A 15,325-nucleotide genomic window follows, 5' to 3' on the forward strand; every position below is an offset into this window, starting at 1 on the left:
TTTTTTTTTAGCGATAATATTACTTTTCTTCCTTTTGTCTGGACGCGAACATCTTAAAGGTTTCATTTTTATCCTGGCATCTATCCAAAACGTGTATCATGTAAAGTCCGTGAATTTTTGCCGCTTCTCGTCGTTCGTACCCCTCTCTCTTTCTCGTTTTTCATTAAACGACAAAAAGGAAGGAGAAAAACTAGCGTAAAAAAAAAAAAATTGTGATATCAATCGCGTAACTTGAAAAATGTCGTCTAAGAAATCGGTTAGATTTAAATTCTTTCTTTTCTTTTTTTATTTTTCGTATACCAAAGTTTGTATCGAACTTCTAAACAACAAATTCTATTCGCAACGGTATTCGATTTTTGTTTCGTCTATCAATGATCGATAAGGATCACACTACGATCTGTGTAGAAATATAAAATTCGTTATATTCAAATCTTCTTATCGTTGGTAGAAGACACAATAAAGAAATCAAATTCTTTTTTCGGGGACCACATTGGAAATAAATTTGTAATTCGTGCTGAATCAAGAGGGACCAACTTTAAATATTTATATCTACGTTCGAATCGTATAAATAACATTTGTAGGCTTGCCCATCGATCCAAGGAGACGCGTGCTTAACGCACACACGCGTAAAACGTGATTTACAAATCTCAAGAATTCGTATTTGTTGCGGTCTTGTTTTGGAAATATATATTATAGTACATTTAACAAAAATAGAATCTAAATAATAGTACGAAGAAATAAAAGAAAAAATGTGTAAACATATTTTAATTTCATCTTTTATAAGAAATGCATTTATATTATATAATAATATTTAATTAAATTATAATTTATATTATATATATATTTATACAAAAATTTCATTTCTCTGTCAAATAAACATTATTTTAATACAAATATTTTGATATATAATTATAAACAAAATACGTTACACAAAAAGATCTTCAATAAGAAATTAATAAGTATACGTTTATATGCAATTCTAAAGAAAATCCATTTATGCATATCTTATAATTGAAACAAAAAATTAAAAAAAAAAAAAGAAAAAAAGTAATAATAACCCCGTTTAACGTTAACTCTCAAGAATTACCTATATTTTATTAATCATACCGAAGACAAAAAAAAAATCGTATATAATTTGTAATAAGAAAAACAAAAAAAAAAGGGAAGAAGAAACATTTTTTCCAACCATTCTAACAAAATATTATATTTTGCATTGATATCATTAAAGACGAAAAAAAAAACAAAAACTAAAATGCAAAACGTTGTCAACGTTAACGTGACCAAAATTGTCTTTTGTTTTTCCATTTTTTGAAATTCATTAATTCCAAGTGTCCTCTTAATTAGACTTTCGAGAAGAGAAGAAAGGAAAAGCAAAGATTGTTGAGAAAGGCAGAAAGGCAGGCGTTGTTGAGAGGAAGCTGAGCTAACCGTCATAGTTGTCGTCGTAGTCGCCATTACTCTTATCCTAATGCTAATTGTTATCGCGGTATGTCGTTGCACAAGCGTAATTACTGCATCGTTAGAGTAGTTACGTTTTCAGGGGTCGTGGACACGCGCATGCGATATTTTATAAGTTGCCTCGGGGGGTTCTACGGACGAACTCTTTCCATGAGTTTCAACGTGTGCTTCGTTTCAATCTCTTTCTCATTCACGCACACACACACGCAGGCACGCGCACAGACACACACATAGATACTTTACCGCATACTAATTACTTATACGAATGCTCATTATCTTCTTAGTTATCTGTACAAAGAAGAAAATAATAGATACGAATTATTAACGCGTTTATCATTACAATTAGATATCTTATATTGAAATAACTTTTAATTTTAACAGTTTTTTTTTTTTTTATAATATAACAATAATTATATTTAATGTATATAAAAATATACATAATTATTCTCGATCTTTAAATGACGTATTTGTTACGTGTTGACATTTCACCATATGAATCTTGATATTCTCTAATTTCGGTTTTTCGCAGTAATATATTTTAATTATAGTTTCATTTTGTATATTATAGTTCCTGCAATTATTGCTTCTTTTATTGATATGATTGTATACGTGTTAAGTAATATTCCACTAGGTGTGTGTGTGTTCGATGTTAATGGTAATATTAATTATTACATATTGGCAAAGTAGGATGTGTACAAAAAAATAATTATCTCTCCATTTATCGTTTTAAATACCTTTCCAATAAAAAACACTTATCACGAGAAACATTATTTTTAGCGATGAGTTAAAGACATATATACACACACACATATATATATACGTGTATACATAAGTTTATAGATGCATGTATTTATATTTGTATTACGATTGAGACTTTTCTAGTCGACGAAGCAAATCGATCACATTCGCGATAGACGATTGTTCAAAAGCAAATATCCGAGACTAATCGAATCGTAGTAACATCGGGCAATAATATAACGACATATATTATCAATGACTATTCAAACATATTATATATAAGAGATCCAATACTTCAAGGATGCAAGTGTTACTTCTTCTTCTGCTGGAATACACAGGCCTCTAGCATAAGATTCTATAAAGTATATAACAACGTATATTTCAACACGGTCACCGGTTGTGCTTACCGTTTTACATGCTGTAATTATGCTCAAGGAATAAGAACAAAGATAAAGAGATCATAAAAAAAAGTAATAAAAGTAGAACACTCGTCGTTTATACAGATATACGTATATTAGATATACATAGGTGTATATATATATATATATGTTACCGTCATAGCCGGAAATCCACCATTGCTAGTAATTCCTCGGCATTCTCATCAATGCAAAGAGCATTCCGATGAAGTCGGAAAACTGAAGAATTCTTACAGTTTTTCCTAAGCATTGAACATAATACTTTGATGTTCTATAGAATCACTATTCACTCTTAGTATACAAAATATTTACAAAAACTTTTCAAAAATATAAGAGATTGCAATGCTATAAATTGTACAACTTCGCTAATTCTTTAAAAAGTTTTGGTAAATATTTTTTCTATTAAAAGTCAGTAGATTTTAATGAAACTTATATTAAATTAAAGTACACACTTTTGTCTACGCGTAGAATACTTTGTCGAGTTATAAATTGATCTGCAAAGGTTCAAAAAATGTCAGATAATGCAATGCTGTAAGTTGTGCATTTTTGCAATTTTTTTGAAAAGTTTTGGTAAATATTTTTTATACTTTTAGCAAATAGATTTTAATGGAACTTATATTAAATTAAAGTACACAGTTTACAGCATTGCATTCTCTGACATTTTCTGAACTTTACATTTGATTTGTATAACTCTACAAAGTATTCTACGTGTAAAAAAAAAAGAGTGTACTTTAATTAAATACAAAAATCATTAAAATCCGCTTACTATAAGTATACAAAATATTTATCAATACTTTTCAAAGAATTAACAAAGTTGTACAATTTACAGCATTGCAATCTCTTATATTTTTGAAAAGTTTCTGTAAATATTTTTTATACTAAGAGTGAATAGTGATTTTATAGAACATCAAAGTATTATGTTCAATGCTTAGGAAAAACTGTAAGAATTCTTCTGTTTTCCGATTTCATCGGAAAGCTTTTTGCATTGATGAGAATGCCAAGGAATTACCAGCAATGGCGGATTTTCGGCTATGACGGTATCATATATATACTTCTGTCTTGTTTCCATTTACAATCGACAAGAAAATTTTCCGGAATCAGCACCTGCGCGTTATTGCCTAACACTGCAAATAGTGTAATACATATATTATGATATTGAAACACGCGTGTTGGCCTAGTATCTATTCAAACGTGTTACGTTTCAAGTTCGAAATGATTAAATAAAACGAAACCTGAATTGAGACATAATTTGATTACAATATGATAACAATGAAACGTTTCTTAACGTTATCGAAAATAATCAACTAATAGACAATCGCATTTACCAATATTCAAATGAAATTGTTTTATTCAGTTGTTAATACAATAATTATTAATACGTTAACTTTAATCGATTGAGAATATGAATTTTATCTTTGCTTGTGTCTGTTCGATTACCAGGGTGCGCGTTTCCGGGACACCTCGCAACAAATACATAAACAATGGCAAGCTGATCCAGCTCGTGCATTTCCAACAGTCGGCAGTGTTGGTACTGGTGGTGGTGGTGGTGGTGGTGGTGGTTCCCCATCTCCAGCATCGGGAGACATTTCAACACCAAATTCAACACCGAGTCCTAGCCCTAGTCCGACCAATGGTCAACTAGTAATGGTAAGTTTTTTATTTTTTTTTGTTATTGTTTTCTTTTTAACCCTTCTTTGCATGATGATGGAAATTTCAATCATAATATTTAGTCAACAAAAAAAGGTACTCAAAACCCTTGTACTGTTTATTTGTTGTTGCTGGCAACTTCAAAAAAAAAAAAAAAAAAAAAAAAAAAAGAAATCATGCAAAGAAGGGTTAACCTAAATTCTATCATTCCTTTTAACTTGATCAAACGAATTTTTAATGATGAATAATATTTGTGCATACATTGTTTTTTTTTTTTTTTTCTTAAAAAAAGAACTTTCTATAAGCAACCCTATATTTTTTTTATTACGAAAGAATAATATTTTTTCGATAGTTTTATCTAATTAGCGAACAAATTGTCTCTCGATAATTAATGCGTCCCCCGTTATCGTTATCTAATTTACATATATGTATGTATGTATGCATGAATGCATGTATGTATGTATGTATGTATAGATATAGATGTAGATACGAGAGAAATTATTATACAAGATGATATTTTTCTATATTTGTTTTATCGTATCGACCAATTCGAAATACCAGTTGTTCTCATTCATTTTCTATTTAATTATCTTTTCTGTTTTTTTTCTCTCTCTCTCTCTCTCACACTCTCTCTTTCTCTTTCGTAACTCGATTTTAATCGAAAGAATCATTCTTATTTACATCATATGTTAATTTGTCTCGCGAAACGAACGAACTATTCGTAAATATTTTTTTTTATATTTCGTTCTCCGCAATTTGTTTTTAGCGAGTTAATAATAATAATAATAATAATAATAAAAAATGAATAGATAGAAGGAAGAAGAAGAATGAAATATTCAAATATCGCGTTATTTTATCCAAGTGTGAGAAGTTTCTCTTGTGTAAACGGTAAAACATCTTCTTCTTAACTATTTTTATCTTTTCTCTAACTCTCTTTCTTTCTTTATCAAGTAGAATGATATTCACGAAGGCGAAGTAACGTGAAACGACGACTAAAATGGCTAGCCCAGAGAGAAGTATTATGAATTGAGGCAGATGGCGCAGATATTATCTCAATCCTCCTTCTTCTCGTTGTTGGATGAAAAGAAAGAAAGAAAGAAAGAACGTTTTCTTTATTCCTTCTTTTATATTCTTTCTCTTTCCCTATTCTTTTTCTTAACGGTCAAAAAGGTCAGAAAAGTAGCGTATGATAAATCACGATTGTGAATCTTACCAAAAAGGGATTGGCTAGATATTATTTTTATTTTATATTTCTAGTCATTTTTTTTTGTTTCTTTCACTAGTTAAAAACAGTAAACAAGTTTTATCTTTATAACCGTTATCCGCGTGTATCCGTTCATCCATAATACACGCCTACAAAATATATCTTCGCATTATACGATGGAAAATAGAAAATTTGTGTTATCTATAGGTTCACCGGTTTAGGAGTGGTAAATATCAAGGAAACGAGAGAAAATGTTAGAGAGAGAGAGAGAGAGAGAGAGAGATAGAGATCGAGAAAATAGAAAAGGTAAATCTATGTGAGTTTCCAATAGGAAACCCAAACGGATTCTGAAATTCTCTCGGGGGGTGTGGGTGGGGGATGGAAAAATACCGATGAAGCCTGCGCTGCTGAATTTTGCGTCCATGTAGGTCAGGGGTGATAGATACACACACATACACGAGGGTGCACTCTCGTTCATCTCCACCAACGTAATTCACATCAGCGTTAGAAACGAGAGGTATACAAGCAAGGGACTAAACCTATTGTTTCCCTAAAGGCAAAGACTATCGGTATGCAAGTGGTACATCCAATTGAATCGTTCCTAGGGTGGCAACCATCTCGTCATCGACGATGAGAACAACGATGACTACAACGACGAGACGAGAACAGAACAGAACAGAGCCTCCAGGCTTCAACACGAACCTGATGTTGTTATTACTCCTACTGTTTGTTGTTACTGCTATTTTGCTTCTGTTGTTGCAATAGCTAGCTACTGTTGCTGCCGTTGCTATTGTTGTTGCTGCTGCTGCTGCTGCTGCTACTGATGTAACTGCTGTTTCCTTTTGTACTATCAATAGTGACGACGAAGACGACTTGCGAGCTTCGATTCTAGGTCAACTGTCTCTAATGAGAAGCTATCGAGCTTATAGAAACCAGTATACTAAACCTTCTCCCTCCCCCCTCTCCCTCATATTCGCATTCTCCCTACTCCTACCCTCTTCCTTTTCCTATTTTCTTCTTCTATGTTTCTATACAAACGTTCTGACAAATCGAATTTATTCTTTGTTTCCTATTTTATTCCTATTCCAATGAACGATCCAACGTTCGGTGGTGAATGTTTGATGTAAATAATTGTGATTAAATATCGCTAATGTGTTAAATTTCCTCTCTCTCTCTCTTTCTATTTTATTTCTTTTTTCTTTTTTCTCGCTTATAAGCGCGAGCGTCTTGGTGTTTTCATTGAAATTATTTTGAAAGGAAAAAGAAAAAAAAAGAAACGAATTAAAAGTTTTATAAATACATTGCATAGAACAACAACGATGAACTTTGTACATTTCAATATGGAAAACTTTTGAATAATGAATTATAAATCGTTCGTTTATAACATTTTCTTCAATTCTTTTGTGTTTTATATTAAGGAGAGAGAGATATAGTTTGTGTTTATATATTTTAATAATATTTGAAAAAAAATTCTATCCAATCAGTAGTTTAACGAGATTGGATGACTCAAGTGATATACGGTAGAATATTTCTGTCTACGTCAACAGGATTATTCTATGACATCATCGATTTGTATAATTTCGCTGATGTGAGAGACAACGCACGATGATTCCAACCGAGTTTCTCTTTTTTCTTTTTTGTTTTTTTTACACAACGTCGACCTAATTAAGCAATTATGACTACTGCTACGTTGGATAACCTCGTGACTCGGATTAAGTTGACCTTGGACAAAACACGCGAGCTCGTTAAAATATCGGCTGAAAGATAAACTAGAGATTAATTCAAGTTTTGCACAATCGCGTAACATTTATATATAGATCTACATATATTTTAATTTATTTTTTAAAAGTAATAAGAATATTAAATATATAGGTTACTGTTTTTTCATATGGTGAAATTAAAAAAAAAAAGAATAAGAAGATAAAGAATGAGGAAGGAAAGATGATGCCTTGTTAATCCGAGTCCACGTAGATAGAAGACCCAGTGAACAGGTCATCGTCTCTATTCTAATTACGTTACACACACTAACGTAAATCTTATAACGAACTATATACATACATACATACATACATACATTTGCCAAGAAGTTAAGAAGAAACTTAAGTTACCTCTATTCTCCCGATTGCGTAGGTCTTCTCAGGAATACTCACCAGCCTCGGTTTACCAGGTCATGATTAATCTTCAGACGTTTTTATAGCTAGTTATAAGTATACCTAACTATACACACTTGTATATAGTTTCTTCGTTCATTTCGCTATAAGTTAATTAACTCACCGGGTGGTTCGTCTTTCTATGATAAGACAACTAAATATTTGATAGATAATTATCATCTAACATTTTTCTATCCTAATAATTAATGTGTTTTAATCGATAGATCATAATCGTTGTTAAATCGTTATTCTGCAAATGATCGATTACAAGTATATATATATTCGTAAAATTCATATAGTGATAGCATGCACCAAATACATCAGTGAAAGAGATCGATTATTTGGGTTTATTTTTATACATTAATATTTATGAACATACACCAAGCGATCATGTGAATCATGACATTTTTCAATTTCGTTCTTTCATGGTAACATATATATATATATATATATATATATATATATATATATATGTATGGTTATCAGATTTTAACAGTGGTGCGTAGGGAATCCAATTGCAAAGATGTTTGAGGGAGAGTACAACAAGCAGGTCTTTGAAAATTCCACAGCTGGCATATTTTTCTTTTTATTTTTCTTCCCCTTTCTTCCTGGTAGTCGTTCTTGTCGGTCCCATTTGTATTCGAGAAATTTGTACGCGTGTCCTGTGTCTACTAGTTTATCGTTCGCCGAAAAATACGAGACTGGGCGTTGGGATATAGGGTTGACGTTGTTAAAACGTCGTCAGGGGCTGGAACGTGTTCTTCAATGGTGCAGCTGGCGGCTAGCTTGCTAGACGACGATTTTTCAGTCTATCCTGTAAAACGAGATAACGGATCTTTTTTCTTTTTCTTTTTTTTTTTTTTTTTTTTTCTTTTTTTTTTTTTTTTTTTTTTTTTTTTCCCACGTAACCATGTATATAAACGCGAGTCACCCTAGTATTTCACACTTTGAACTCTTGGCAATACTTCCTATCAAATATTACATTCCCATTCCCGATATCTCTGGCTCTAATCTCGATTCGATACTTTTTCATTTTAAATAACAATACCGTATCGGGATACCACGATATCACGATTTAGGGAATAACGGAATTAAGGATTAATAAAAATGGAAATAAATGTGTTGTTTTTGTATTTCCTGTCATTTTTATTCGACAGAAAGTATTGTAATATATTATATATACATATTCGTTCTTTATAAATAAAGAAAATAATTAAAGATTGAAATTATAAATTAGATTTCGATACATTGAATATTATTCGATGAATTTGAAATTTATTTATCCTCTTGTTTTTAATTCGTTCGATATTGTTCTCAAAACGTTCTTGTTAAATCAACGCGCGAATATCTCATATCTATTTTAACCAATAAAGTTGTTCGCTTTTCAACGACCCATTATCATTATTCCCTATCGCAAGTTAAGATTGATACGATCTAATCTTCCATCACAGTTCCAATATTCATCATAGTTCTTTATCGTTCAGTATTATTCAAACAATACCATTAAAAATCATTTCGCTACGTATAAATCGAAAACGTATACACACACACTCACACTTTATACCTTTCACAAAATTGATATGTAAATCGATGAACTTTCTAAGCTTTCACAAAACCACGATTTGAGAAAGTTTCTAATCAAATCAAAATGATCTATCTTTCTCTAGCTTTACTTTAAAACATATACTCGATTAAAAGAGTTAAAAAAAAAAAACAACAAAACTAAAAAGTATTCGTATTTTCAAAACGATTATAGCGTGTTAGTTTTGCTTTTTCGACTTGACTGTTAGACGAAAACAGAAGGATGAACTCGACCGTCACGCGTTTAAGATCGTTGTTTAACATCTGTTAGTTTTCTATATGTATGTGTGTATATATGCACGTGTGTAATATACATTTAAACGTTAGCGTACACGTGAGCTTTCAATACAGTTAAAAGTGAAGTTTATTTATGGCACGGAAGATAGGGTTGAACCCGGTAAGTAAGAAGAGACGAAAATTTCCTTCCTGTGTTCGATCTTTGACGCTAACGTAAAAAAAGGGGGAGTAGAATAAGGGACAAGGTGGGAGGGTTATTGAAGAAAGAAGGATGTTGAAGAGTAATATAAAGGGACGAGGAGAAAAAATCAAAGTAAACCAACAGACCAAGAGCAATGTAATCTGTTATTATGTAAATTTTTATCATTAAATCTGACATAGTAATTTTTGATTAAAATTAATCATGCAAAAGATATCTAAAGGATTTTATAAAATATCAAATAAGATTTTGTGAAAAAAATCTTTCGTTAAATAGTATTTATCTTTAAGGTACATCTTTACAAACACGTTATGAATTTTATTTTCTAATTTAACTGTATAATTTCCACAATGTGTTTATATATGAAAATATTATTAAAAAAATTATTGAGGGAGGAGGGGACGAATTTTTACTAATGGTTAAAAATGTTTATACGGAAATACGGTTTACGTGGGGCAAATAAGATATAGCTATTTGATAATGTAAATCTCATCATTTTTCGTAAACGTATATCCTCGTTGGGTGCTCGTTTATCAGAATTTGGATTTTCTCGAGCCAACGTAAAATGTTAGATGAGGAGGATAACAGTGCAACTACGTGGTGGTTCATTTTTCCATAACGAACGATTTGTCATCTTCTCCTCTCTCTCTCTCTCTCTGTTTCTTTTTTACTGCATCGAAAAGAGCAACAACAGTAAAAGGACGAACCTCTCTTCTTCTCCCCCCACCCCCCGTTACCCCCATCCAAAACTGCGACTAAGTGCATCGAAATTTATGAACCACCCTACCAACCTACCTCCTTCGATTTTCACCTCCGGGCGAGACCTCAAACGTCCTACCCGCAGGATTAATGCATCCTTTCTCAAGCAGGATTTTCTCTTGGAAGGATGTGAAAAATGTAACGATCTCCGTCCACTTCCTTGCGCATATCCTTTTTATTTTTTCTTTTTTTTTTCTTTTATTTTTTATTTCGTCTTTTCACCAAATTTTATTTTTATTATTTTATTCTTTTCTTGTTTATTTTTTTTTTCATTTACATACTTTAATTTCGTTTCGATGTAATCACGTATAATAAAATCATATATATTAATTCTCGTATATACTTATTTAGATTCTTCGTCTGTATGTGTGTGTATGTGTTTTTTTCTATTACTTTTTTTGTAGCAAGGATTCGCAAATTAGTTCAAGCGAAAATTAGAACATCTCTTTTTCTTTTATCTTCGATAATGTTAGAAGAATACTGGCGCGGATATTATTAAATGAAAACTGATATCATCATCCGATATATAAGATGAAAAATTGTGTACGACCGGTTAAAACGAATTTACCCGGATGGTAATGAAAAATTCTTCATAGATTTTAACTGAAAGATATAGATAAGAGAAGATATTCTACGATCGAGAGATCGATATAACACCGAAGTGAAATTCCATCCAATAATCCTTTTACACGTCTGCCGTTTTTCCAACCAGATGGAACTTTAACGTTCCACTTTTCTTTCCTTACTGAATTAATCTCTTGGCAGTGCAAACTCGGCAAAACGAGAGTGAGAGAGAAAGAGAGAGAGAGAGAAAGAATGAGAGATAAAGAAAGAAAAATCGAAGTTTTTAGAAAAGAGAGAGAAAGAGAGAGAAAGACAAAGAGACACCTTTCTGTAATATATATATATTTTTTTTTTACACGCGTTTGTTATTTTTGCCAGTCGATTTGAGAATTTATTTTCGGCGAGCTTATCGAAACGAAATTTTTTAGACGAAGAGAAAACAGGTTTTTTGGCTAAATTAATGATAGAAAAGGAAGGAGATAGAATGAATGGATCGACGATCTCATCAGAGTAGAATTCAGAATCAAGGACAACGATGAAAGAAGAAGAAAAAAAGGAGACGAAGAAGAAGATGAAGAAGAAGAAGATCGTAAAAGAGAATACTCAAAGGATCGAGACAAATGATCCATCACGGACGGAACCGGTTCACTTGATAAAAGTGTTGTAACGCGTCTAGTAGAATCGAATTTGTATCGATAATCGTTCAAAGTGTCTCCTCGAATAATAATCCAAAGCTTATTAATAAAACGTATATACATATGTATGTGTGTATGTGTGTTAGAGTATAAATCGATTAGAAAGTAATACATTGGAAGAAAACACGTGTAATGAAATTGCTTAAACTTTTAACGAAAAATATCATTAGTTAAAATACGAATTTTAAAAAAACACAACAAAATAACAGAATACTTTATTCTCCCATTGGTTGGATATCTTGAAAATTTTGGAAATAAATATTTTTCATGAAAATTGAATTAAAATTCGTAATTTGAATATCACGTAGAATAATAAAGGGAGAATCAAATCTATGATTTTAATGTCATAATCGTAAAATTAATAAACGATCAATTTGAAACCAACTCTATGAAAAGAAAGAAGAAGATTTTTCTTCTAATAAAAAAAAAATTTAAAAAAAAAAAGGAATAAGTAAAAATCTCTGAAAGGATTAACAAATTGGGCGTATATAAAGGGTCGATTAATTTTCCAACTGTCCAAACACAATCGTCCAAAATTGATTTATTAACGAATCAACGCGTCCGGATTATATCCTTCGATATCGTCCTACGATTCTGTGTTTCCAAGGATTATTATTAAGAAAAAAAAAAAAAAAAAGCTGAGAGAAAGAAAAAAACAGGAAAGAATGAATAAGGATGGAATCTCCAAGGAGTCAGAGAGTTAATAGTAGGAGTAGTAGTTGGAGTAGGTGTAAGATGTGTGGTGGGGGGGGGGATAGAAAAGAACAGAAGGATAAGATGAAGAAAGAGAAAGAGGGAGAGTGAGAGAGAGATAGAGAAAGAGATAGAATGAGAAGGATGTGGGGGGTAGTACGCATGCGCATTCGTTTCCCAGCTTTCGGAGCTGTCGGTTCGCGTTTCTGAAACGTCTGACTGTGTTCGAACATACCAACAGTTTCTTTACCCTGGCCAAATCCAAACTCACCTAATTGCACGATCTCAAAATCGAGTATTAACTCGAATCGCGTGTGGATACGTGTAAAAATGTGTCTCGTGTAAAAGAAGGATATTTTGTTCTTTATTTTCTCTCTGTTTTTCTTTAATTTTTTAAAAGAACAAGAAGAAGAAGAAGGATGTTTCAATTAGGTGAATCGAAGGAACGCGAATTTTTCGTTTGTTTCTTTATTTGAAGAAATTTCATCGAGATCGTTCTAACGTTTACCCGGATCATGATTAATTCCAAGGATACGCGAACAAAATTAATCGATTTTTATTTAATCGTGAATAACATAGATTGTATAAAGAATTTATTTTGAAAAAAAGAAAAAGAATAAGAATTAAACAAGTAAGATATTATAAAAAGATGTTATCCACGGTTGTTCGTTGTCACGGTGATGCTGCGGTACATCGAAATCATCGTCGTCTCGTCACTTTGGTAAGTTTTTTTCCCCATTGAATTTTCTTGCTTTTTTTTTTGATTTTTCTTTTTTTCTTCCAAATTTCCCGCGAAAAAATCTTTCGTACGCGTCTGCGCAATTATTATATCATATCACTGTATTTTCTTTAATTATTATAATTAACGCACAATGCGAGGATAGAAATAAAATTTGTCGAAGATAGAAATAGGAAATTTGTTAAGACCTAAAAAGTAACTAATGTAAGTAAGATGATGATAATGATGATGGTGATGTAAACCGGAAATAGAGTACGCAACTAAGAGACACATTCCAGAAAACGGTGTAATAATATTTTTCCAACGTAGATTAAAATTGTGTCGGCATGTCAGTGTTGTGTCGTTTCAATAACGACGAAGATGACAAAACATGAGATAGAAGACCAATCAACAACGACGATGAACAACTAAACGTTACCGCAATGAGATTATTTATGGTTTAGATGATGATACCGATGCTAATTATGGGGACGATTAAGATTATCGAGAATCTTCGTCATCAACGACATATATATATACATATATATATACATCGAGTATGTCATTCTAAAGATGATCAATTTTTCTATCTAATAATTCCTCATTTCCTTTGTTTTTTTTTTCTTTATATATTTTTCTATTACCATATACGAGTTATACGCGCGAGCTATCGATATATTATAATATATTATAATGACATATATATATATTGAATATGTCATCCTAAGGATGATCAATTTTTTTATCTAACAATTCGTCATTTCCTTTGTTTTTTTTTTCTTTATATATTTTTCTATTACCATATAAGAGTTCTACGCTCGAGCTATCGATATATTATAATATATTATAATGACATATATATACGTTGAATATGTCATTCTAAAAATGATCAATTTTTTTATCTAACAATTCGTCATTTCCTCTGTCCTTTATTTTTTTTTTATATTCGTCTATTACCATATACAGTTAGTTCGAGCTATCGATATATTATAATCGTCTCGTTCGTTCGTATTCCTTTTTTTACTCGTAGGAGTTGAAAGATCGTAAACAAAGTTCACTTGTAACTTATAGCTATTTCTGGATTCTGATTTTCTCTCTCTTTCTTACACACACACATTCTCACTCTCACTTTCTAGAATACTCTTTTTCGCGATAACGTGTTATATTCGCATTTTATCGAGTCATCCACGACTTCTCGTAATATTATTGACAACATACTTAAAATAGTAGTATACTTTCAAAAATATACTACGATCTTTGTATTATGTTATATATAAAAATGGACTATTTTTAAAGTAATAAAAATATACGTCCGGTGGTTTTTGAAAAAGTTTTCAATCTAACACGTAGGTACTACAATTTCATTTGTTTTATATTATTTCAATATATACATTTTATATATTAAATATTAATTTAAAATAAATTAATAATTAAATATAAAAGGTATATACATATTATATATGCGAAATAGGATAATTATTATTTTATGTAATAGAGATAAAAATAGAATATAAAATAACTTTGTTTTGATTACTTAATATTTCTCCGAAAGTAAGCAAACAATTTTCATACTTCTTATCATCGGAAAAATTCATATCCAATACGTTACGTGCCGAGCATTAATCACAAAGATTTATCGTCAATGCAATTCATAAATAAATATGATTTACCTATTATTAAAATATACAGAATATTACAAAAGGGTTAAATCAACAAAACGAACAATCAATATTGATCTATTAATAGAATGATAATAAATATTTCTTTTTATTTTTTTTTTTATCAAAATATGAATCTCCAGTTATGGGATATAAAAAATAATATTAAAAACCTCTTTCAAATGTTTGTAAAAAAAAAAAAAGAATGAATAATATTTTGTTTTAATAAGACGGGTGGATAAAGGGGGATAGACTCTTTGTATGTATATCAAAGTTTTGAATCAAGAAGATTAGAAACACGAAGAAAGTTAGGATCTCCTATAATCTACGAAATTGCATAATCCTCTAGTAGCCTATCCTATCCTAGTCTGTGGTCGATATCTATTTGCAACGAGGACACATGGAAGCAAGTAGATCTTTCGACTATTCGCATTAGAAACTTTGTCCTCGTTCTCGTTTATAGTTTAGTTTTAGTTTTAGTTTTAGTTTCGTTAGATTTTTCTTCGTCTCTTCTTCTTCTTCTTCTTCTTCTTCTTCTTCTTCTTCTTCCATCTCGTCAAATGTATTTCCTTCTTATTTATTATATATATATTCGTACACATTCTCGT

General features: G+C 31.0%; 1 protein-coding gene across 8 annotated transcripts in view; it reads left to right on the forward strand.

Annotated features, from left to right (window-relative positions):
• Window positions 1-15,325, forward strand: part of LOC106788154 (tensin-1) — a 112,674-nt gene that overhangs the window by 39,265 nt on the left and 58,084 nt on the right. For 7 of the 8 annotated variants that reach the window (XM_014751155.1, XM_014751156.1, XM_014751158.1 and 4 more), the window contains one exon: window positions 4,053-4,259. In XM_014751155.1, the coding sequence (XP_014606641.1) occupies window positions 4,053-4,259 (207 nt within the window). Of the gene's footprint in view, window positions 1-4,052; window positions 4,260-12,961; window positions 13,063-15,325 lie in introns of those variants that run through there. The other variant, XM_014751162.1, reaches the window with a different exon arrangement.

This window comes from Polistes canadensis, unplaced genomic scaffold (assembly GCF_001313835.1).
Source record: "Polistes canadensis isolate GaletaPanama2010 unplaced genomic scaffold, ASM131383v1 scaffold_128, whole genome shotgun sequence".
Lineage (NCBI taxonomy): Eukaryota > Metazoa > Arthropoda > Insecta > Hymenoptera > Vespidae > Polistes > Polistes canadensis.